The sequence below is a fragment of the Chelonoidis abingdonii genome, chromosome 21 (genome assembly GCF_003597395.2).
Source record: "Chelonoidis abingdonii isolate Lonesome George chromosome 21, CheloAbing_2.0, whole genome shotgun sequence".
Lineage (NCBI taxonomy): Eukaryota > Metazoa > Chordata > Testudines > Testudinidae > Chelonoidis > Chelonoidis abingdonii.
The window spans coordinates 1843803-1863488 of record NC_133789.1 but is presented as its reverse complement, the minus strand read 5'-3'; the positions used below and the strand labels follow the sequence as shown (position 1 = coordinate 1863488).

At 52.3% G+C, this 19686-nt stretch overlaps 1 protein-coding gene across 2 annotated transcripts in view; it reads right to left on the bottom strand.

Annotated features, from left to right (window-relative positions):
• Positions 1-19686, bottom strand: part of ZNF385C (zinc finger protein 385C) — a 147779-nt gene that overhangs the window by 92429 nt on the left and 35664 nt on the right. For both annotated transcript variants that reach the window (XM_032789010.2, XM_032789011.2), the window contains exon 2: positions 18734-18973. In XM_032789010.2, the coding sequence (XP_032644901.1) occupies positions 18734-18973 (240 nt within the window). The remainder of the gene's footprint in view (positions 1-18733; positions 18974-19686) is intronic.

The following is a 19686-nucleotide window of genomic DNA, read 5'->3' as shown; positions in this document are numbered from 1 at the left end:
CTCTCTGTGTCAATCACTCTGTCCCCTCCGCATCCCCCCAAAAGAAATTGGGCTGCTGGCTGATTTAAGCAAATGCAAGCTGATGCACCTACGTGGCATCAGCATATAGCTGCATGCACAGCTGCTAACCCATCTGCGCCTGGCTGCCTGTTGTCGAGTGAGCGAAGAGTGGGAGGGGAAAGCGCAGCAGCATTCAGCAGCTCTCCTCTCCTCGGGGGTCTGGTTCTGTGGTGTCGCCATCATGCACAGTCCTGAGTGATGCGGCTTGTTCACTCCCGGAGCCGTTTAATCCCATTTCCCCACCCAGACACCCCCTGCTCAACCCTGGGCGCGCAGGGGGGAACTTAGCGCCTGCAGAGCTAACACACTGCGTGAGTTCAGTGTCCATACTCTGAACTAGGTCACCGAGCTGTGAATTCAACAGACACCAGTGCAAGTGAGATCAGAACCTGGCCCCCCCACCAGCTCAGGAGAGGAGAATATTGGAGCTGTCCAGAGGGGCCTAGAGATGACAGAAAGGACAGTCCAGTTGTTCGGGCACCAGCCTGGAACCCGGAACACCCAAGTTCAATTCCCGGCTCCACCACAGACAGCATGTGTGATGCTGGGCAAGTCATTTACCCTCTGTGCCTCAGTTTCCCAGACTGTACAATGGGGATAATAAAGAGGTGACATGTGGGGGGAGCATGTGGGGTCACATGCCCCCCCCCCCAATCTGTTGCTTGGTTTATACCGAGCATGCTCACACTAACTGAGCATGCTCAGTAATATTGCTGAAGTCGGCTGCCCTCATTCTGCCCCGCCACTACCACCAGGCACTGGTCATCCGCCCTACCTCACAGGGGGGTGTTGAGGATAAACACAGTAAAGGTCCTGAGGCAACGGGGCTGTCCCTCCCGTCTGGGTGTGTCCGGTGCTGCACAAACCCTGCAGCAGAACCACAGTGTGGGGGTGCAGTCATAGAAATCATAGGGAGAAAGAGAAAGAAAAACAAAGTGAGGCTACATTTGATAACACAGTGATTAGTTAGAGTGTAATTACCCAGCAATTCTGCTCTGATAACCTCTAAATGCTACCAATCCCTTCCAGGAGAAAGCTAACGGCATGCCTGAAAGTAGCCACAATGAACCTGGATAAGGTACGACGCTGAGGAGATACAAGTCAATACATCATGTTTCCAGTTACACAAATGAGCAGCAATTCGTTATTAACAGCACAACTGCAGTGTAACTATGGCCACTGCGTATAAACTGCAGCTTAAACATGGATAAGAGCAAGTCTTGAAACCTCCCAGGCCAGCAAAAATGCCAGAGCCACGAATGCAGGTGCAAGGATCCAAGGGTCATGGCTGGACCATGCACACGGTCCTCCACTAAAAGCGATCCCAGCATGAAGTCTTGAATAACCAATCCATGCACTCTGCTGGAATGGGACTGAAAGGGGGGAGATGAATGGAAAGGACACCTGCTCACCCCCTCCTCCTGCCCAAATGCTGATGGGTGCTACGGACCCAAATCAGGATCCAAAAGACAGTTTTCCTAGGTGGTCAGAAGAAGAAGTTTCACTGGACCTGTTCAAAAGGTCACAAGGACACACCTAATTCAGTTTAAACCAGGCTTATTTCAGTTTAGCTGACGCTCACTTGCTCCGTGAACCTATGCAAGTCACATCCCCTGTGTAGGTTGACTCCCCTTATCTGTAAAATGGGCGCCTTATTTCCCAAGGGTACTGCCAGCATTTGAGGTTGCAAGGCTCTTTATACAGGCTCATTATGGCTGCTGACATGGCAGGACCGGGGCCCACTGTGCCAGGCATGGGCAAAGACACAGGAGGATATTCCCTGCCCTCATTAGTTTAAAAAAACCCATTAACAATAGTCACTGCAACAGCAGTGTGTCAGGAGAAACAAGGCCGGGGGGGAGGGCACTATCTCGAGACTTGGAGACGCAAAGTCAAGTTCCTACTCTGCCCCAGACAGACCTTGGGCCAGTCCCTGGCCCAGTGCCGTGAAGCTGCACTGCTTGCTCTCACGGGGGCTGCGAGGACAAAGGCAGTAACAATTGTGAGGCTCAGATACTACACTCATGGGCCACCTGAGACAGAAAACCTCCAGCTAAACATTTCCTCCTTGCAAGCCCCAGCTATGGGGCGACAGGACACCAGGCTCCTGCGCACTGCATTGGCGTGAGCTCCCCAGCCGACAGAACCCACTTTTCTCCCCTCTGCAAGAAGATGCTGCGATAGCATCATGTCATGAGAGGAGAGATCATCCTGAGAAAAGTGACAGAAAGCATGACTAGGACGGATCATCCCTTCATACGGAAATTGTATATTGCTTACGACTTGCTGTCTGTGCGCATGAAACAGTTTAGCTAGCCAGGCCTAAATTACAGTGACAGCTTTACACTACCCACAAGCCTCCGCTCCTGCTTCTCTGAGTCACTCGGCCTTTTTACCTACCCCTGCCCCAGTTTGTGTTTTGGTTTCTACTAAAGCTTGCCTTCCTCCCCTCTGAAGGGCACAGCCGGAAACACGTCGGAAAGAGGACAGCATGTCCGCCTGCCCTTTGTCTGTCTGGTCTGTTTAGACTATAAACTCTTCGGTGCAGGGACTAAAATGCAGCATGGTGCACGAGGGTTAAGGACAAGATACAAAGCTGGAGACCAGCAGGCTCAGGAGGGTACAAACGGAGATTTCCACCACAATGATTTGCCCCACTGGGGATATTTAGACTAGGAAGAATGGCTGAGGTTAGCTAACCCTGACCTTTCTCCTAGTGTAGACACAGGTAACTCTCTCCACCTCAACCAGCAAAACCAAGACACGAGGAGTTTCCTTGCATCTAGACTATGAAAAATGTGGGTTTAGGTCAAAGTTAACTCACCCTGATTAAGTCTTGACCATTTATCTTCCTGTAGACAGACCCCTTCTGTCCTGAGGGCGTGGTACATTTAGGGAGCAGGTGGGTGCATTCGCCAGTTGAACTCTTGCAACCTTAGCAATAGTCTAGAATGGATTCCCAGATACTGGGAAAAATTCGTGACTTTTTGGTATGTCGTGTACATTAACAAAGCACAGAGCAGCCTCTGCTTCTCCGGGATCAATAGTTCTCTCTCGAGTCTATAAATCTCGATAGGGCCCTGAGCAAATGTCAATACTGATGGAGTGTACCTATTTCATGATTAGGTTATTTGCGCTGCACATTTCTGAAGGTCCCCATCACAGCAGGGTCAGCAGCCCAGGATCTAGGCACAGTCTAATAGAAAACTTCTCTCTATTTTCTGAAGATGCACCTATGAATACACAGGTACCTATATAGCCCCTTTCACCGCAGTATCTGACATGTCAAGATTTAAGCAATTTGCCTTGGAGCAGGTGCTATCTTCTTCACCTAAAACCATCTGTTCTTCTAAACCAGTGACAAGACCTTACTGCCAGGATCAGGCAGAGCCCACTTCCCCCAGAAATCTCCAAGCACTTTGCAATCTGTAGGTGGGACTCCCCACACCTCTGCAAGGTAGGAAATGATCCGAGCCACCTGACAGGCAAGACAGAGGCACTGTGAATTCAGCTGGTTCAGGGTCACAGAGCGAATCAGCCGCAGGGCTGAGAATGGAAGCCACATGTCCAGTAACGCGCACTCGTTGCAATCCCACACGGGCCTCCGCCTAACAACTCCCGTGGTGTTCTCCACCCAAACCCCGTGCCCAACCCTGCCTCCTCACATTCTCCAGGTGGAACATCCCTAACTCTCAGATGAGATTTAAGAGACTTCATGGGGGGTTCGTGAGTGATCTCCTCCTCTTGGGAATCAGAGGCAGCGATACAAACATTGAGTGTTGCTGGAGTGAGATCAGACGCTTCCGGGAGCTCTCAGACCTGTGTCAGCTTGCTGGGCTTTTGAGTGTTCCCTCAGCCTGGGAAGATCTGAATGACACCACTTGTCTCTTTCCCTCTCCTGTCACTGACGGGTGGCTCACCTGCAGACCTGTTGTTTTTATTCTATTCCTTTCAAATGCACTCCAGTGCTAAGGGATTAGCCTTTGCTCCCTCCTCAGTCACGAATGACTCCAGTGACTTTCCCCTTTATTTCTCATATTTTAGGGAATTCTGCATGAAGACGGAGGTAGCAAAAGACTTGGCAGAAATGCCACGATTCCATATTTACATGCACTGAACTGTCTCTGACAACAATCAGCCCTTAAAATGTCTGCATCCCTCCTGCATTCGCAGAGCTGTATTTTTTCCCATCTCGGTATTAACAGTTGCTTGTCACCTTTCGTGTCACCTTCAGGTCTGTAACCAAGTTAGGAAGAGCTTTTCCTGATATTTCTCAGCGTCCCTGGAGCGATTTGCTTTTTTTTATTATTCCCAGCCAGTAGCTTTGTAAAGAGCAGAGTGAATTTTGCTTTACAAGAAGGTACATAGAATCATAGAATATCAGGGTTGGAAGGGACCTCGGGAGGTATCTAGTCCAACCCCCTGCTCACAGCAGGACCAACCACAACTAAATCATCCCAGCCAGGGTTTTGTCAAGCCTGACCTTAAAAACCTCAAAGGATGGAGATTCCACCACCTCCTAGGTAACCCATTCCAGTGCTTCACCACTCTCCTAGTGAAAAAGTTTTTCCTAATATCCAACCTAAACCTCCCCCACTGCAACTTGAGACCATTACTCCTTGTTCTGTCATCTGCCACCACTGAGAACAGCCTAGATCCATCCTCTTTGGAACCCCCTTTCAGGTAGTTGAATCTTAGTATCAAATTCCCCCCTCACTCTTCTCTTCTGAAGGCTAAATAAGCCCCCACTGACCAGCCTCTCCTTGTAGATCATGTACCCCAGCCCCTAATCATTTTTGTTGCCCTTCGCCGGACTCTCTCCAATTTTTCCACATCCTTCTTGTGGTGTGGGGCCCAAAACTGGACACAGTACTCCAGATGAGCCTCACCAATGCCGAATAGAGGGGAATGATCACGTCCCTCGATTTGCTGGCAATGCCCCTACTTATACAGCCCAAAATGTCGTTAGCCTTCTTGGAACAAGGGCACACTGCCGACTCATATCCAGGGCCGGCGCTAGCAATTTCGCCGCCCCTAACACGGCTGCACGCCGCAGGGGACGCTCTGCTGCTTGCCAGTCCTGCGGCTCTGGTGGACCTCCCGCAGGCGTTCTGTGGACAGCCCGCTAGTCCCGTGGCTCCCATGGAGCTGCTGCAGGCGTGTCTGCGGGAGGTCCACCGGAGCCGCGAGACCAGCGGACCGTCCGCAGCCACGCCTGTGGTAGGTCCACCGGAGCCGCAGGACCAGCTGACCGTCCGCAGAAATGCCTGCGGCAGGTCCACCGGAGCTGCCTGCCGCCCTCCCAGCAACTGGCAGAGCGCCCCCCGCGGCGTGCCGCCTCAAGCACATGCTTGGTGCGTTGTGGCCTGGAGCCGGCCCTGCTCATATGCAGCTTCTCGTCCACTGTAACCCCTAGGTCCTTTTCTGCAGAACTGCTGCCTAGCCACTCGGTCCCTAGTTTCCAGCAGTGCATGGGATTCTTTCATCCTAAGTGCAGGACTCTACACTTGTCCTTGTTGAACTTCCTCAGATTTCTTTTGGCCCAATCCTCTAATTTGTCTAGGTCCCGCTGTATCCTATCCCTACCCTCCAGCGAATCTACCACTCCTCCCAGTTTAGTGCCATCTGCAAACTTGCTGAGGGTGCAGTCCATGCCATCCTCCAGATCAGTAATGAAGATATTGATATAGTGCAGATTTGTTCCAAAAGGATGCAATTCTGTATCAAGAAATTGCCCCCCTCCTTACCATTTCACTCATTGATTTTACTTATTAATTATTGTCTAGGACAACAGCATCTTGAGACCCACACCTGAAACCAGGGCCCCCTGCGCTAGGTGCTGCACATCCGTATCATAAGAGACTGTAAGCTCTGTGTGGCACGGACAAATCAGACAAATGCATTTAAATCATGAGTCAGTCTCCCAAAAAATCATGAGAAAGGCTTGAAAAAAGATTAAAAACCCAAACAGCTTTTTTTTGGAGGGGGAAAGGGGGGGTAACCTTCTAGGTCACACTCCAGTTTTTTAAGGTTTGCTCCACAACCACAAGGGCTAGAAACTTCTTCTTTTCCAGCGGAAAGCCAAGATCCCTGGCTCAGCACATGCCTCCAGCAGCTGAAGCTGGAAGACAAACACCACATATCACAGCACTCTTTTAGCCCCATTTTATAGATGGGGAAGGGAGACGCAGACAGGTGAAAGGACTCACCAGGAGGAAGTCGTGGCTGCACCAGGCACTGAGCCCAGCTCCGCCAGCCTCACAGGCCAATGCCTTCACCCCCAAACCTCCTTCCTCTCGCTTCTTTCACTGTTCGTGATGTTTTTGATCATCATCAATGGCCACAGCACTGACAGCTGGTATCACAGAAACCAGGCACGGCCAGATAGAGCCACCGTGGGATCATCCTGTCAGGAGCATAAATCGTCCGCACAGGGTTAGCTCAGGTCTCTAGGGAGCTGTGGCATGCTTGACTGGCTCCTTTCTCCTTAAATCCCGCTCTGGGGTGCCTGGTGGAACACCTCACATGGATGGAGCTTTGCGAAAGGCAGGATTCGATCACACTGCATGGGAGCTTTCAGGCGGTCTCCTGTGCACAGCACCTGGTAGCATCTCGTCTATCATGCCCTGTCCAGCCAGCCCAAACTACGCTGGCAGTAAGTGACAGCTGGTGACTTCACTGCATCTTCCTTGGCCAGCACATTTAAAAGTCAAAGACACTTTATGAACTAATCTGTACCGAAAAAGCCAATGAAATGATTAAGCTGAAATCCATATGCAGAGAGAAAGAGGGGCCAATCTCCTGTGCAACTTGCTGTACAGGAAGAACCTCCCAGCACACGTCAATAGCTAATCAATGCATATTTTGGTATATCTGAAAATCACTCTGAAATAATCAAACGGAAGACAAATTATGATGCATTTATTAATTCATCAGAAATAAAGGACAGAACTTTTATTGGGGTTTGCAAAATTCATGGAGCATCTGCGGGGGAGTTAGAGAGCAAAACTCACCCTGAGCAGCAGTCCAGCATAATGCCCATGAGCTAACTGGGTCCTGAGTGGTCTGTTGGGCTTGCCTTGGCTTTCTGCAGAGGGGTCTCCCCTAAAGAGAGTTTGATTCCAGTTTGGTTTTCCTGCAACAGTTTGTGGAAAGATTCCCTCTCAACAACAACAATTTGCTTTCATGAATCAATAGAAGTTAACGGGTTAAAGCCTACACGAGCACAAGCACACCTCTGATTGCAGTGCAGCTATGCCGTGTGTGTGTACAGCACCCCACACAATGGGGTCTCATCTCAGCGAGAGCCACCAGGTGTTACCATACTGCACGTAATGACCAGGAAAGGAAGAAATCCCACACAAGAAAAAGAAAGGAAAACGTACTGAGAGAGAACATCCGTTTCCCCTACAGAGATTCTGGGCAGTTCCAACCGATCTGAAAGGTTATTTTCAGATGCCTTTGCTTGCACTTGAATGGAGCAGCCAAATGTATCAGAGCAGCAGAATTTTGTAAATTTGTCCTTCAACATGTTTATAGCAGCTTAAAATATGAGCCATGGTGACTTGCGCTCCACGCTGGTTTCCATAACAGTATCGATGACGCATACCACAAGGTGCTGCATCGGGCAAGCCTGGAGGATATTAATGACCCCTTAAAATACAGGGGGCACTCTCACCATCAGCTCCCGGAATCACCTATCTGGAGAATTAGATGTCTAAATACCTTTGAAAACATGGCTCCTTGACTACTTTCCTGTACCTCTTCTCCCCACCCTATGTCTGTCCATCTTCTGAAATGAGCTGGGCCTGGCTGGGCGTTCACACGGCAGGGGTGCTGCTGGAAACCAGCCCCACCGGGAACTTACACACAGAACAACAGGAGCAGCTTGCGGCGAAATGTTCCCTGGAAGACGCGAGGGATCTGGTTAAAGCAAGCGATGCCTGGGGTTCATTCGCAGCTCCGCCACAGCAGGGGATAATGACCATTGCTTTCTCCACCCCACCCTCCCCAAGAGACGGGACTGGAGGGAATCAAGTCTAGATGGGAAGATGTCCCCGTTCAGTGTGCGAGGAATAACCTGCTCCTCTTAGCTGGGTTGCAGTAGCAGTAGGAATACCAGACAAGGACTGTGCACGGCTCCTATCTACTGTAGGTACTTAATGGGCCCAATTACCGTAGAATTGGAGCCTCACAATCGTTAGTGTATTTGTCCTCGCGCCCCCTGGGCGGTAGGGAAATGCTCTTATCTCTGGAGTTCACACATGACTGAGGCCCAGAGGAATGGATTTTTGAAGGTATTTGGGCACCTAATGCCCACTGAACCCACCAGGAGCTTGATGCCTGCACATCTCAGGCCCAGACACTCTATGTGATTAGCCCATGGACACACAGCCGGTCTCCCCGTTCCCAGGCTCCAATGACCGGCCCTGGCCCAGCACACTCACAAGCCACCAGACAGGCAGGAGGAAGGGGCAGGGTAGGGGGCCGAGGTGACCAAGTGAACAGAGCTGAGCCGAAGTCACAGTGAGCTGCTTGCCAGCGAGCGAGGGAGGATCCGTAGCCATTGGGGAAGAGGTACGTTTTAAGGAGGAATTTACAAAAGGATAATGTGGCAGCTTCACTTGGTCTAGGGACCCCAGTCCCTTCGGAGACCACGGTGCCCCACCCGCATTCCTTTAGGTTCCCAACTGTTCTTTTTGCCTTGGTATCTGTGACTAAACCTGTCAGCAGACATCATAATCACAAACCCGCTCAGCCAGGCCAGGCAAATGAGTGCTGCGAGCATGTCTCAGAGGCCAGCTGTACCCTTTGCGCTTCCTGCCAAATTTCTCAGACAAGTCCCAAAAACAGGAAAGCAATAACTTATTGTGGGAACTGAGGGAAGCCAGAGAAGCCAATTTCCCTACTGAAGCCTCACCGGACTTGTTTGCGCCTTTGTCTTTGCTCAGTTGGGCTTGGGCTGTTGGCATCAGAAGATGGGTTTCCAAATGTCAGCAAGGATCTCAGCAAGCATCTGTCACGTCAGGCTCCTGTGCCTCTCTCCCTGCACAGGAGCAAGAGAAAACCCATTTGGCTCTTTCTGTGGTGTGGCTCCAGGCTGTCACATGGCAGAGCCCAGCAAGTCTCAGCACACATGACCGGGCTCCCTTCCCCCTCAGTTCCCAGGAAGCTTAGTGCAGGGGGCTGATCTGGGAGAGCTCTGTCTGCGCTGCCGGGTTTGCAGTATTGTACATTCCCACCTGACTCCCTGGAGAACCAGGCTGAGCCAGAGAGCCAAGGTCGCAGGGCAGAGCCCAAAATGGGAATTTCAGGCCAAGGGAAGGGGTTTATTTGTGGCTTCATGAATGTCTGCAAAGTGCTGTTGAGATTCCTGGCTGCAATGGGCTGTAGAAGGAACAGATCCAGCCCCCACTCAAGCCAATGGACATCTCTCCTTTGACTCTAGTATGAATTGGAGCAAGCTCGTTAATACAGACAAACCAAACCTATCCCAGCCCAGCCCATGAACTCTGTACAAGTTCACACTGACACCCCGACTATCCAGCCCAGGCTTTTCTCAGGGCTGGTTGGGATTCTGAGAAACCCAAACCAGGGTTGGTTTAGTTCTGGGTCCAACTGGATGTGAACCCTGGACTTCCAGAGGGGTCTGGTAAATGGTATCGACTCTGGTCCGTCACTGTAACTTTCGATCAGCAGGACCTTCTGCTCCCCCCGCATCAGCGATATTTCCCCAGCCTGGCAGCCAGGGCCCACTCAGGATGTATTGCAGCTTTTACGGACGCGGTTTGAATGGCAAATTGTGGGTGCCTGGAAGGCCTTGTTTACCAGGTAGGTTAGGGTGTAATCTGCATGTTTAAAATAAATGCAATGGGCTTGATCACAGCCGCTCAGCGCACACGAAGCCCCTACTATCTATTAAAAGCAATTAACTGGCTGTACACAGAGGGACTAAAACCAGCAAACTGGCATTACTCTTGTTAGCAGGCAACAGCTAAAGTGACCTAATCCCAAAGAGGGACATGGTCACTGCTGCCTTTGGGCGCCTGGGGCCACAGGCCCAGGAGAAGGGCCTCAGACACAGATCCAGCGATTATAACCCCAGGTTTCCAACGCCGTGTGGACACTCACACGCCAGATTGCAAACACTGAGTCTATAAGCCCGGGACCCCCAGACCTGGGTTCCCCCTGAGAGATTAAGTGACTTGCCCGAGGCCAGGAGCAGAACAAGTTGTTGAGCCCAGATCTCCTGAGTCCCGATCCAGTGCCTTAAACACACAAAGATCTTTCCTCTCCAAGCCGCATCCTGATCCGGAGTGACAAGACTGCCTAAGGCATTACCACCCCAGCTTCCCCCAGCAATTCAGCCTCTGTGCTGAGGCATTTTGCATTCTCACCTCCAAAACTTGGGCGCGTCACCAACTCAGCAGGCACTGTCAGAAGCCCAGCATGCAAGGGCAGAGTGGGATTTGGGGCTGTGTCTGCCCCCAGGTTCATAGGCAGGTAGATCATCTTCCCCTTGGGCAGCTAAACAAATGGCTGAATTTCCAAAAGAGCTCAGCACCCAGCCTGCCAGCAACACGCTGAGCTTTGGAAACAGCTGATCCCACCACTGAGTCCCAAGAGAACAATACAATAGAACAGAAGATTGCTATTCCACATACAGAATTTGTGCAGGCACCAGCCCCCATCACACTCCTTGAACCAGTGTGGTGGCTGGAGTGTCATGGGGGCTCATTTTATACACACACTATCCAATGGCCCCACGACCGTTCGTGCAGAGCACCAGTGACACGAGCCGTCACATGGATTTCTTCACTCATCTCAAACTCCGCTGCCCTGCAAACGAGCCCCGACAGACACTTTGACAGCTAATTGGAGAAACCTGACTGCTTTCCTTTATCAAGGGCAAGTAAGTTCCATGCTGTATTTCCATGCAGCACGTTAGGAAACTGCAAACTGCACCAAAGGGGAGTGGAGATGCCACAAGCTCTGGGAAGCAAGGCTGGGCCCTTCCAGCGCCTTTGCGTGGGCGAGGAGGAATTCTCCTCCAGGAGACCGCAGCAGCCTCAGCTCTTGGGGGAGCAGAGGGGACATGATTTGAAGGGGCTCACCTGGAAGATCTGTGCACTGGACTCCATTCACTTACCTAGTGAGTCGACCCTGCCGGGACATTTGGGGATTTCAGACCCAAGATAGAGTCGTACAGCCCCACCCCTCCCCGTCTGTGCAGAGTTGAAGGCAAAACTTCCAGCTTGGAGACACGCCTGTGCTATCTCCAGTCAAGCTGAGGTGCTAGAACCAGAAGCATAGCCATGGCAGCAGGAGCAGCAGGAGGGCACGATCCCTCCCGAGACCCTGGGTACGTCCTCAGGCAGCTCATGCTTCTATTTTTAGCTCACCAGTTTAATCCAAGCTAGCACGGTGGGGCCTGTCTCTGGCTCCACGCGGAAACAGCTTGGGACAAACCTGGTCAGGGAAGAGTCTAATTCCAAAGCACCTGGGGGCTTTGTGATACCTGTGTCCAGACCCTGACTGGGGCAAGAGGGAGCAGCTGTATCGAGTAGCACTGACAAGCTGCTATACTGATCTGCACCAGTTGGGGATCTGGCTCTTGGTGTCTGTGTCTACCTGTCCCAACCTAGCATCAGCTTTGAGAGGAGCAAGAACGATACCCCTTTGCAGGTGCTAACTGCTTGGACGGGTTCTCTTATTTGTTACCTCCAATATCCGATGCTGAGGGAGACAAGATAAGTTCCCTGTCATTTTGCATCTGTGCGGAAGGGCCGGTTGACGAGAATGCTCTGTCTCGCTGCATTCCAGCAAGATGGGAGCTGACAGGGCCCAAGGGACGGCTGCTTTGGGAACTCGGCTGCAACAGCTGCTTATATCCCATGACTTTTTTGGGACACTGGCAAAAGGGACTGTATTTCGGGAGCCAAAAACAGCAAGGGAGTAAATTCTGGGTCTGCTGGAAACTCAAGGCAGCTGGAACACTTAGGTCTGGAACGCGAAAGCACATGTGTGGGGGATCTGTCTGCAAGGGGCTGCTCGGCACTGCACCTCCAACCCGTCGATGGCTCATCGTGCAAAACACGCAGTGGGCCTGACTCTCCATTCCCGTGTGTCTTTTGCCATCATTCACACCACTGCAGAGTGGGTGTCAGCACCGTGTTTTACATGCATCCACCGTGCAGGAGGATAAAAGATGGTACAAAGTGAAGGCCAATGGGAAACATCAGACCCAGCCTTTTATTCTTTGTGTACCGCTTTGCTGGGAAAACATAGCTGTGCCCTGTCTCTCCAATCAGCTTTCAGCTCAGGGCGGGACACAGGCTCTGAAATCCCCGTTGGAGAATGCAATTTTTGTACTTTGAACTGTTTACAACAAATCACATTACCGTCAGCATCATTTGTACAATTGCATCCGGGCTGGGATCTGAGCGAACCTCAGGTCACAGTACGTAGAGCGCTGCTGCCACCCCCAGGCCAGCGCAGAACAGCGGGCGGCTGAAGCCTTTCGCTGCCCAAACCAGAGCAGCTAACGAGGGTTGGAAGATGCTGGAGCTGGACTTGGATCAGCACTCTGCAATGGAAGTTGGCTACACTGCTTGGGCAGACAGATGCTGTGATATGGGGAGGCCAGTGCTGGAAAAGCTCAGATCACCGCCAGGGTGAACAGACGAGAACGACCGTTCAGTGTACGTTTAGAGTATCCACACCCATGGTTTGTGCCTTGCTTGCTCTCCCAGACATGCCCAAACACCTGAGAGAGGACGATGGAGCTGTGGTTAGTACAATGTCCTGGGCTATCTGGCTTCAATCCCCTGCTCTGCCATAGACCTTGTGTGACCCTGGAAAAGTCACATAGTCTCTCCATGCCTCTGTTATGTGTCCAAGTACATTACAACCCCCTGGAAATCAGTCCTCCCCACGGACACAGGGCAGGACAGTTGGTTACAGCAGCGACTGGATACCACTTTAAGAATCCGAAAGGAGCACGGTTTCTGTAGCCCGTTCAGCCCCCAACCTCTTTGCTAACCCTGCCGTCAAACTGCCGTTATTCATACAGTCTAAGGCCAGACGGGACCGGTGGGGTCGCCAATCTGACCTGCACAGAGTAGACCCGAGAACCTCACCTGGCATGTGCCACTGTGGGCAACATAGATACAGGAACTGCTCTGAGACCCACCATCCAATAGCAATGTGTGGTTAGAGGCACTGAGCTGGGTTCTGTTCTCAGTGCTGCCAGAGACCTGCTCTGTGACCTTGGACAAGTCACTTCCCCATCTCAGTTTCCCCTCCTGGCCTTTGTCTGTCGTATCGAGTTTGACTGGAAGCTCCTTGGGGGCAGGACTGTCTCTTGCGCATAGCAGGGCCCTGATCTTGGCTGGGGCTTCTAGCCACACGAATAAAAAGGGATGGGATTTGCAAAAGCACCTATGAGCACAAGTCACTTTAAGTCACTCCTAACCCAGGCTGGATTTGAACCAGCAACCTAGGAACGAAAGCATCTCTCATCCCAACTTCCCAGCTTCTTCCTGCATTGAAATCCAGCGGCAGGCAGCAAAAAATCCATGGTTTACCTGACAAGGAAATCCCCTGTGAACAATCATTTGATTTTGCTGGGATACTTTTGGGTGCAGTTAATAAATAGTAACCGTGCTGATCATTGTCTCTGTTTGCCAATATATTCTTTCCACGGCTCTCTGCTGCACAACATAAGTGATTAGAGTCTTTGCGGAATTAATCCCCGAAGCCAGAGGGAGATCATGAGAAAAGTCTATCAGTAACCATAAAAGCTACCTTTCATTTTGGTGCAGACAACCTGTCTGCCAGGATACAATTCTGTCCAAGAAGGACATTCAGTCTCCGTCCAACTTCATATTATTTTATATCATTTATTCTCTCTTTATTAAAACCCTCTGATTTCGATACTTTAACAAACAAGCTGCATTCGAGTTCGCTCATTTCTTATGAAATCGCACTGGGTGAAATTCACCAGGTGTAAGAATTGTTCAAATCCCACTTTAGCCTTCATCTAAAGACTTAAGGGGCTTGGCCCTCTCCCAAAGGGACATCGTCTCGTCTCCTTACAGCTCCCCCTCAGCCTGATCTCACCTCTCCAAAAGGAGTCCTGCACCCTTCCCAGTCAGACCCCATCTCTGGGCACTGTGAATGCACCAGGAAGGATTTGCTCTCGAGGGTGATTACAGCTCTGTCGTAGGAAACAGTGGCATCTGGGAAGTTTAGTACTGTCCAGCCTAACCCTGCAACTGGCTTGCATCCCACTGAGTCCAGCTAGCCTTCTGGGTGGTACCCAGCACAGCACAGGATCAGACCCCTTTGCACACTGCACTCTTCAGTTTAAGCGCAGCCAGCTCCTCAGCTGATGTGAAACAGTGTCACCCCACCACCGTCAGTTTACACCACCTGAGGATCTGGCCCCATGTCTGGCGGAGAAGAAGGAGCATTTTGCATTGCGCAGGTTTCCAGGTTTTCCACACACTGGTTTCAAGCTGCACGGCGCAGGTAAGCCCCGACAGGATCGGCAGCAACACTGGAGAGTTTGTAGAGCCTCTGGAGCGAGGTCTGGTGTGGGGGCCCAGTGGGCGTGGAGAGCACAGCAAAACCCTGCCATTCCCACTGCGGTTCTATCTAAATGTATCAAATGAATCTGGCCTGGAGCTGACAGCCCTGACTCTTCACCACATCCCCAGACCAGGCAAAGGGAACACACACTGACCCTGCTTGCACGGAGGGTTGGGACAGGACAGAACCCAGGACCGTGAGCCGCTACCACAGGGGTCGGCAACCTTTCAGAAGGGGTGTGCCAAGTCTGCATTGATTTGCGGTAATTTAAGGTTCCACGTGCCAGTAACACATTATACATTTACAGGGACCGGCGGATGGAACTCCAGACTGGCAGCAGGCTGAGCGGACTGGCGGCCGGGACCTCAGCCGGCAACGAGCCGAGCCGCTCACCCCGCTGTCGGCCTGGGGTTCCATCTGCCAGCCCCTGAGCTAGCACATAAGCTCACAGACTCATAGACTCTCAGGGTTGGAAGGGACCTCAGGAGGTGTCTAGTCCAACCCCCTGCTCAAAGCAGGACCAATCCCTGCTGCAGGACTGGAGCAGACTGCCAGCTGGAGCAGGTTCTCGGCTTTGTGGATCAACATGCTGAGCAGGGGATTCCCACCTGCTACTCCCACTCCTAGCCTGCCCCTCCCAATGAGCTCCTGTGATGATTTGGTAGGACCCCATCTCTAGCCCAGCCCGCCCAGGCAGTTTCTAGGCTGGGGAGAAAGGGAGGCGACTGGGGGCTCCTGCCGCAGCACCTCCTACAGGGCGGAATGTACGTTACCTAGTTCAACCGTCACCAGCCTCAAAGCCCAGAGCGACCAGCTCCAGGCGCAGTACCGAAGGGAACCAAGCCCCCCATGACGCAGTAGGGACTGTCTGCATGGGGAACGGGAGAGCAGGGGGTGACTTTAGGTGAGGGACAGGACCTGAGCCTGTAACCTGAGCCAGGAAGGGGGGTGGGGGGGAGTCGACACCTTTGCCGGGAAACTGGACAAAGGGAGAGGGGGAGAGAAGGAGGAGGGAGAGCCTGCTGGAGAGGTTTTTGGGGTCAGTTTTGCGCTGTCTGGGAAGAGGCAGGGAACCCCAAGTCAGAGGTCTAGGCCCCTTGCCCACCAGAGGGACCTGGCTGGGGGGTTCTGGTTGTACCTACAAGCTCTGCTTGGGACTGTGTTCCTGTCATCTAATAAACCTTCTGTGAATCGCAGGAAGTGGGGAGTGCAGGGTACAAACAAACAATATGAGGCACAGAACTTTCAGCCCATCTGGCGGAGCGACTAGCTAAACATCCCCCTTCTTCCTCAACAGAAAGAAATACTACGTGTTGGTTTTGGTTGCAAGCGGTTTCACTGAAATCAGCTGAGGCAGAAACAGGACTTACACAGTTGGAAGCCACAACAGAGAAACTGCCTGTCACGGAGTCCCCGGGCAATGCTCTGGAACTGCTCCCCACAAAGCCAGTCAGGACTCTGGGGAGCCTCCTCTCCCTTGGAGCAGACTTGTTCAGGGCAAGAAGCTCACACGGCTTCACCTCCTGGGTCTCTCTTGGAGCATTCAGCATCCTCTGCCCCTCCGTGGGCTTCCCACAGCGAGCCCACCCAAGCGGGGTCCTGGGGAAGCCACAGGGTTCTGCACCCCCACTTTGCAGTCAGACGTGACTCTCAGCCAGCAAAACAGAGGTTTATTCGATGACAGGAACAGAGTCTAAAACAGAGCTTGTAGATACAGCGAACCAGACCCCTCGGCCGGGTCCATTCTGGGGGGCAGTGAGCCAGACCCCCACGTCTGCACTTCACTCCTTGTCCCCAGCTAGCTCCAGACTCACAACCCCTCCAGCCCCTCCTCTCTGCTCAGCCCCTTTCCCGGGCCAGGAGGTCACCTGATCCCTTTGTCTCCAACACCTGCAGTTGGCACCTTTGCCGAGGAGGGGCCCAGGCCATCAGTTGCTAGGAGACAGAGTGCCAGGCATTAGGTGCACTGGCCCTTTGCTCTGCCAGATACTTAAGAACTGCCTAGGGGACACTGAGGCACCAACACAGTATTCAGAGCAAACATTAGGAACAGTCCCAGTTCGTCACACTGCCGCACAAGCGCTGCCCAGACTGTGGAAAAATAGCCAGGAAGTTGCAAACACATTGGGTAAATGTGAAACTTGGGCTCTAGTGAAGAGCTTCAGATAAATGGATGCATTTTATGGGGAACCCACGTCTAGCGAAAGTGAGGAGCAGCAGGAAAAGGCCTTTGAAGTAAAGAGAACTGAGGTGCTCCCCATTCGCAAAACAAAACGAGAAACACGGAGTTTGATAGAAGAATTCTAGGTGGAAAACCAGGACACCTCCACGCACTGTCTGACTGGGACTGCATCAGGAGCTGCTGCACATGATGGGAATTCTCTGCAAAGGGCTTTACATCACAATAGCATATGGCACAAAGGCTCATGTACTAAGCACAACCCAGTGGCCACCTGGACACGGAGAAGCCCACGAAGTTCTATTCAGGACAAGCACGATGTCTGCCAGCTAAGATAAGTTATGCAGCTGTGAATCTGGCAGTAAATACAGGAAGCAAAAATGGAAAACATGAGCTCTCTGATAGCCCTGGGTCTAACACAGGTGCAGGGCCAGTTGAACTAAATGGAAAGATTACCTCTTGGCTTTTAACTGAGCAGTCTGTGGTACAACATATCCAGTAACAATGTCACAGCAGGCCACAAATCACTGTTTGCTCACCAGGAGACTCCAAATGAGCTAACAACAGACAAAGCCCACATTTCACCAGTGACACGTCAGTGCAAACACCATGCTGAGCCCTCAGCACACACAGCCACATGGAGGAGCAGAAAAGTCAGTACAAATGGCAAAGAATTTTAAATACAAGACAGCTGTGGTGGATCTACGTTCAGCATTGTGCGAATACTGCACAGTACCTCGCGGTGCTTTATTAGGGTCACCGCTTCTGAAACCCATGGCCAGAAGGATTGCAGGTGAAATTTTTCAGAAGCGCCTAAGTCCTATTGATTTCCGCTGACTTTTTGCATTTGAAAACGGACATTTAAGCAGGGTCAGGCACCTCTCGAGTGCCCCCTCCTGGCCAGGGATGGCTATGCAGCACCCTGGTTTAGTCACAGGACCAGCTATCACTTGACAATTCATTTCTCCCCACCTGGTGCAGCAGAGGAGAGTGGGGCCCATCTCCCCTTCGAGGGCCAACCTGCCCGTGACAGCGATGTCAGTGCTTGTGAAAACTGACCCTTCACCCTTAGCCCCAACATCTAATGAGCTTTGTGAGCCAAAGGAACCATCATGAGGTAGTTACAAAAGATCGATGTGCCAGGCAGCTAGACCCGAAGGAATAAAATGACACTAAACAGATGGCCCCATTGCCAGGGGAGGTGACTGTCCAGATCCAACCAGAGCAACCTGGCCAGATAACAGCTACCAATCCCCAAAGGCGGCCGGCACGGCCATTTCTGTGCACAAAAGGCCAGAGGTGCTGGAATAACGTGTACAGTGGGGGGCTGAGAACCACTGAACCAAACCCTAAACCCTGGATACGATGGAAACCACGTCAAGCCAGGGGACGCGGCAGCCCCCAGCACCTCTGCAAAAGGCATCCAAACAAAACTAGATTGGACGCTGTCGACCCAGGGCACTAGCGACAGCGCCTGTGTACGCATGGGAACAACATGCAGACGCCGGAGAGCGGCAAACACAGGCCACGCGGAAGGGATCTGCCTCCACAGCTGAACAGGCCATGCGGTCATCAAGCCATCTGGGTTCAGAGATCCTAGCGAGTGACAGGTGTCCAATAGGAGGCGGAGACATTCCTTTACCTGGGGGCGTGGGGTATCCCCCCTAAGTCCCACCCCGACTGGCTGGACTCATTGCAGGAGGCTGGCGGTTGCCTGAGACGTAGGTTTTTATACGCAGCAGCAGTCGGAATCCAGGGCAGTGACCCCAGCCACACAACAGGGCCATTAGTCAGCCCAACTTACGTCCATAATGACAGAGGCCTGGCCACAAAGGCAGGCCCCTCGCAGTGCCCCCGGGCTCCAGCTGCCTTTGCTGGTAGCCCTGCCGGCCGAGCACTCACCTGGGCCCGTCGGCACCTTCCCTTTGCTAAGCTGCTTGAGGCGTTTCTGGTGGGATTTGCCATTGTTGTGGATCTGCGCCTGGGCGGCTGAATTGAGCTGGATGTTACAGACCTCGCACAGCGTGAACGACTGCTGCTTCTTCTCCCGCTTTGTGCGCTGCTCCGACTGCCTCCCCACCGTCTCGACCAGGTGGATCCTGTTCTCAGCAGGGTGGGACAGACTCAGGGGTCGCTTCATATCTACAGGAGGAAGCACAAACCCCCTAGTGAGCCAGTGCTTGGATTTTAAAGGGACTGAGTCCAGGAACAGGGGTTCAGGCAAGCTGAGAATTACCTTGCACTGACACAAGCTGGGTTTAGGTCACACACCTGGCTGGCTTCCCAGCCTGCCTCGGTTCTTGCTCTGATTTGGTTCTAAGGACATGGGGTATGGCAGAGGCTCCCGAAGCAACAGGAACAGCATTCATAGCTCAGGGCATAAGGTATTGCCTAATGCGTAAGCTGTGGGGAGCTGTGCATTTCTGTGAGGATACAATGGGCTCCGGATGGGGAAAGAAGGAACTTCCCTAAAGTTCCCTGACACCAGCAACAATCCTGGTGTGAATGACAGATCTCTACGCTCCCCAGGGCTGGCCTGTGTCCTCTGTGCATGGAGAGCTGGACTGAAAATCCACTTAGCCCAGGGAAAAGATCTCACGCTGGGAGATTCGCCTCCAGCTTTCCAGAGGCGAGTAGCTAATCTCTCCCAGGGAGCAGGCAGGTACAAGAGGCTCTTGCCTGAAGCCAGCTCAGAGTCCACTGCAAGGACATCCTAAGCTGCCTTTACTTGCCTGTGCTAAGCGGGTTCTTCTTCACCCACCCTCACGACCATCACAGCCTCCTCTTTTGTGGGCCACCACTTTGTACTCACAGCGAATCGCACCTACCAGCCCAATCCCTTCCATTTGGCCCTT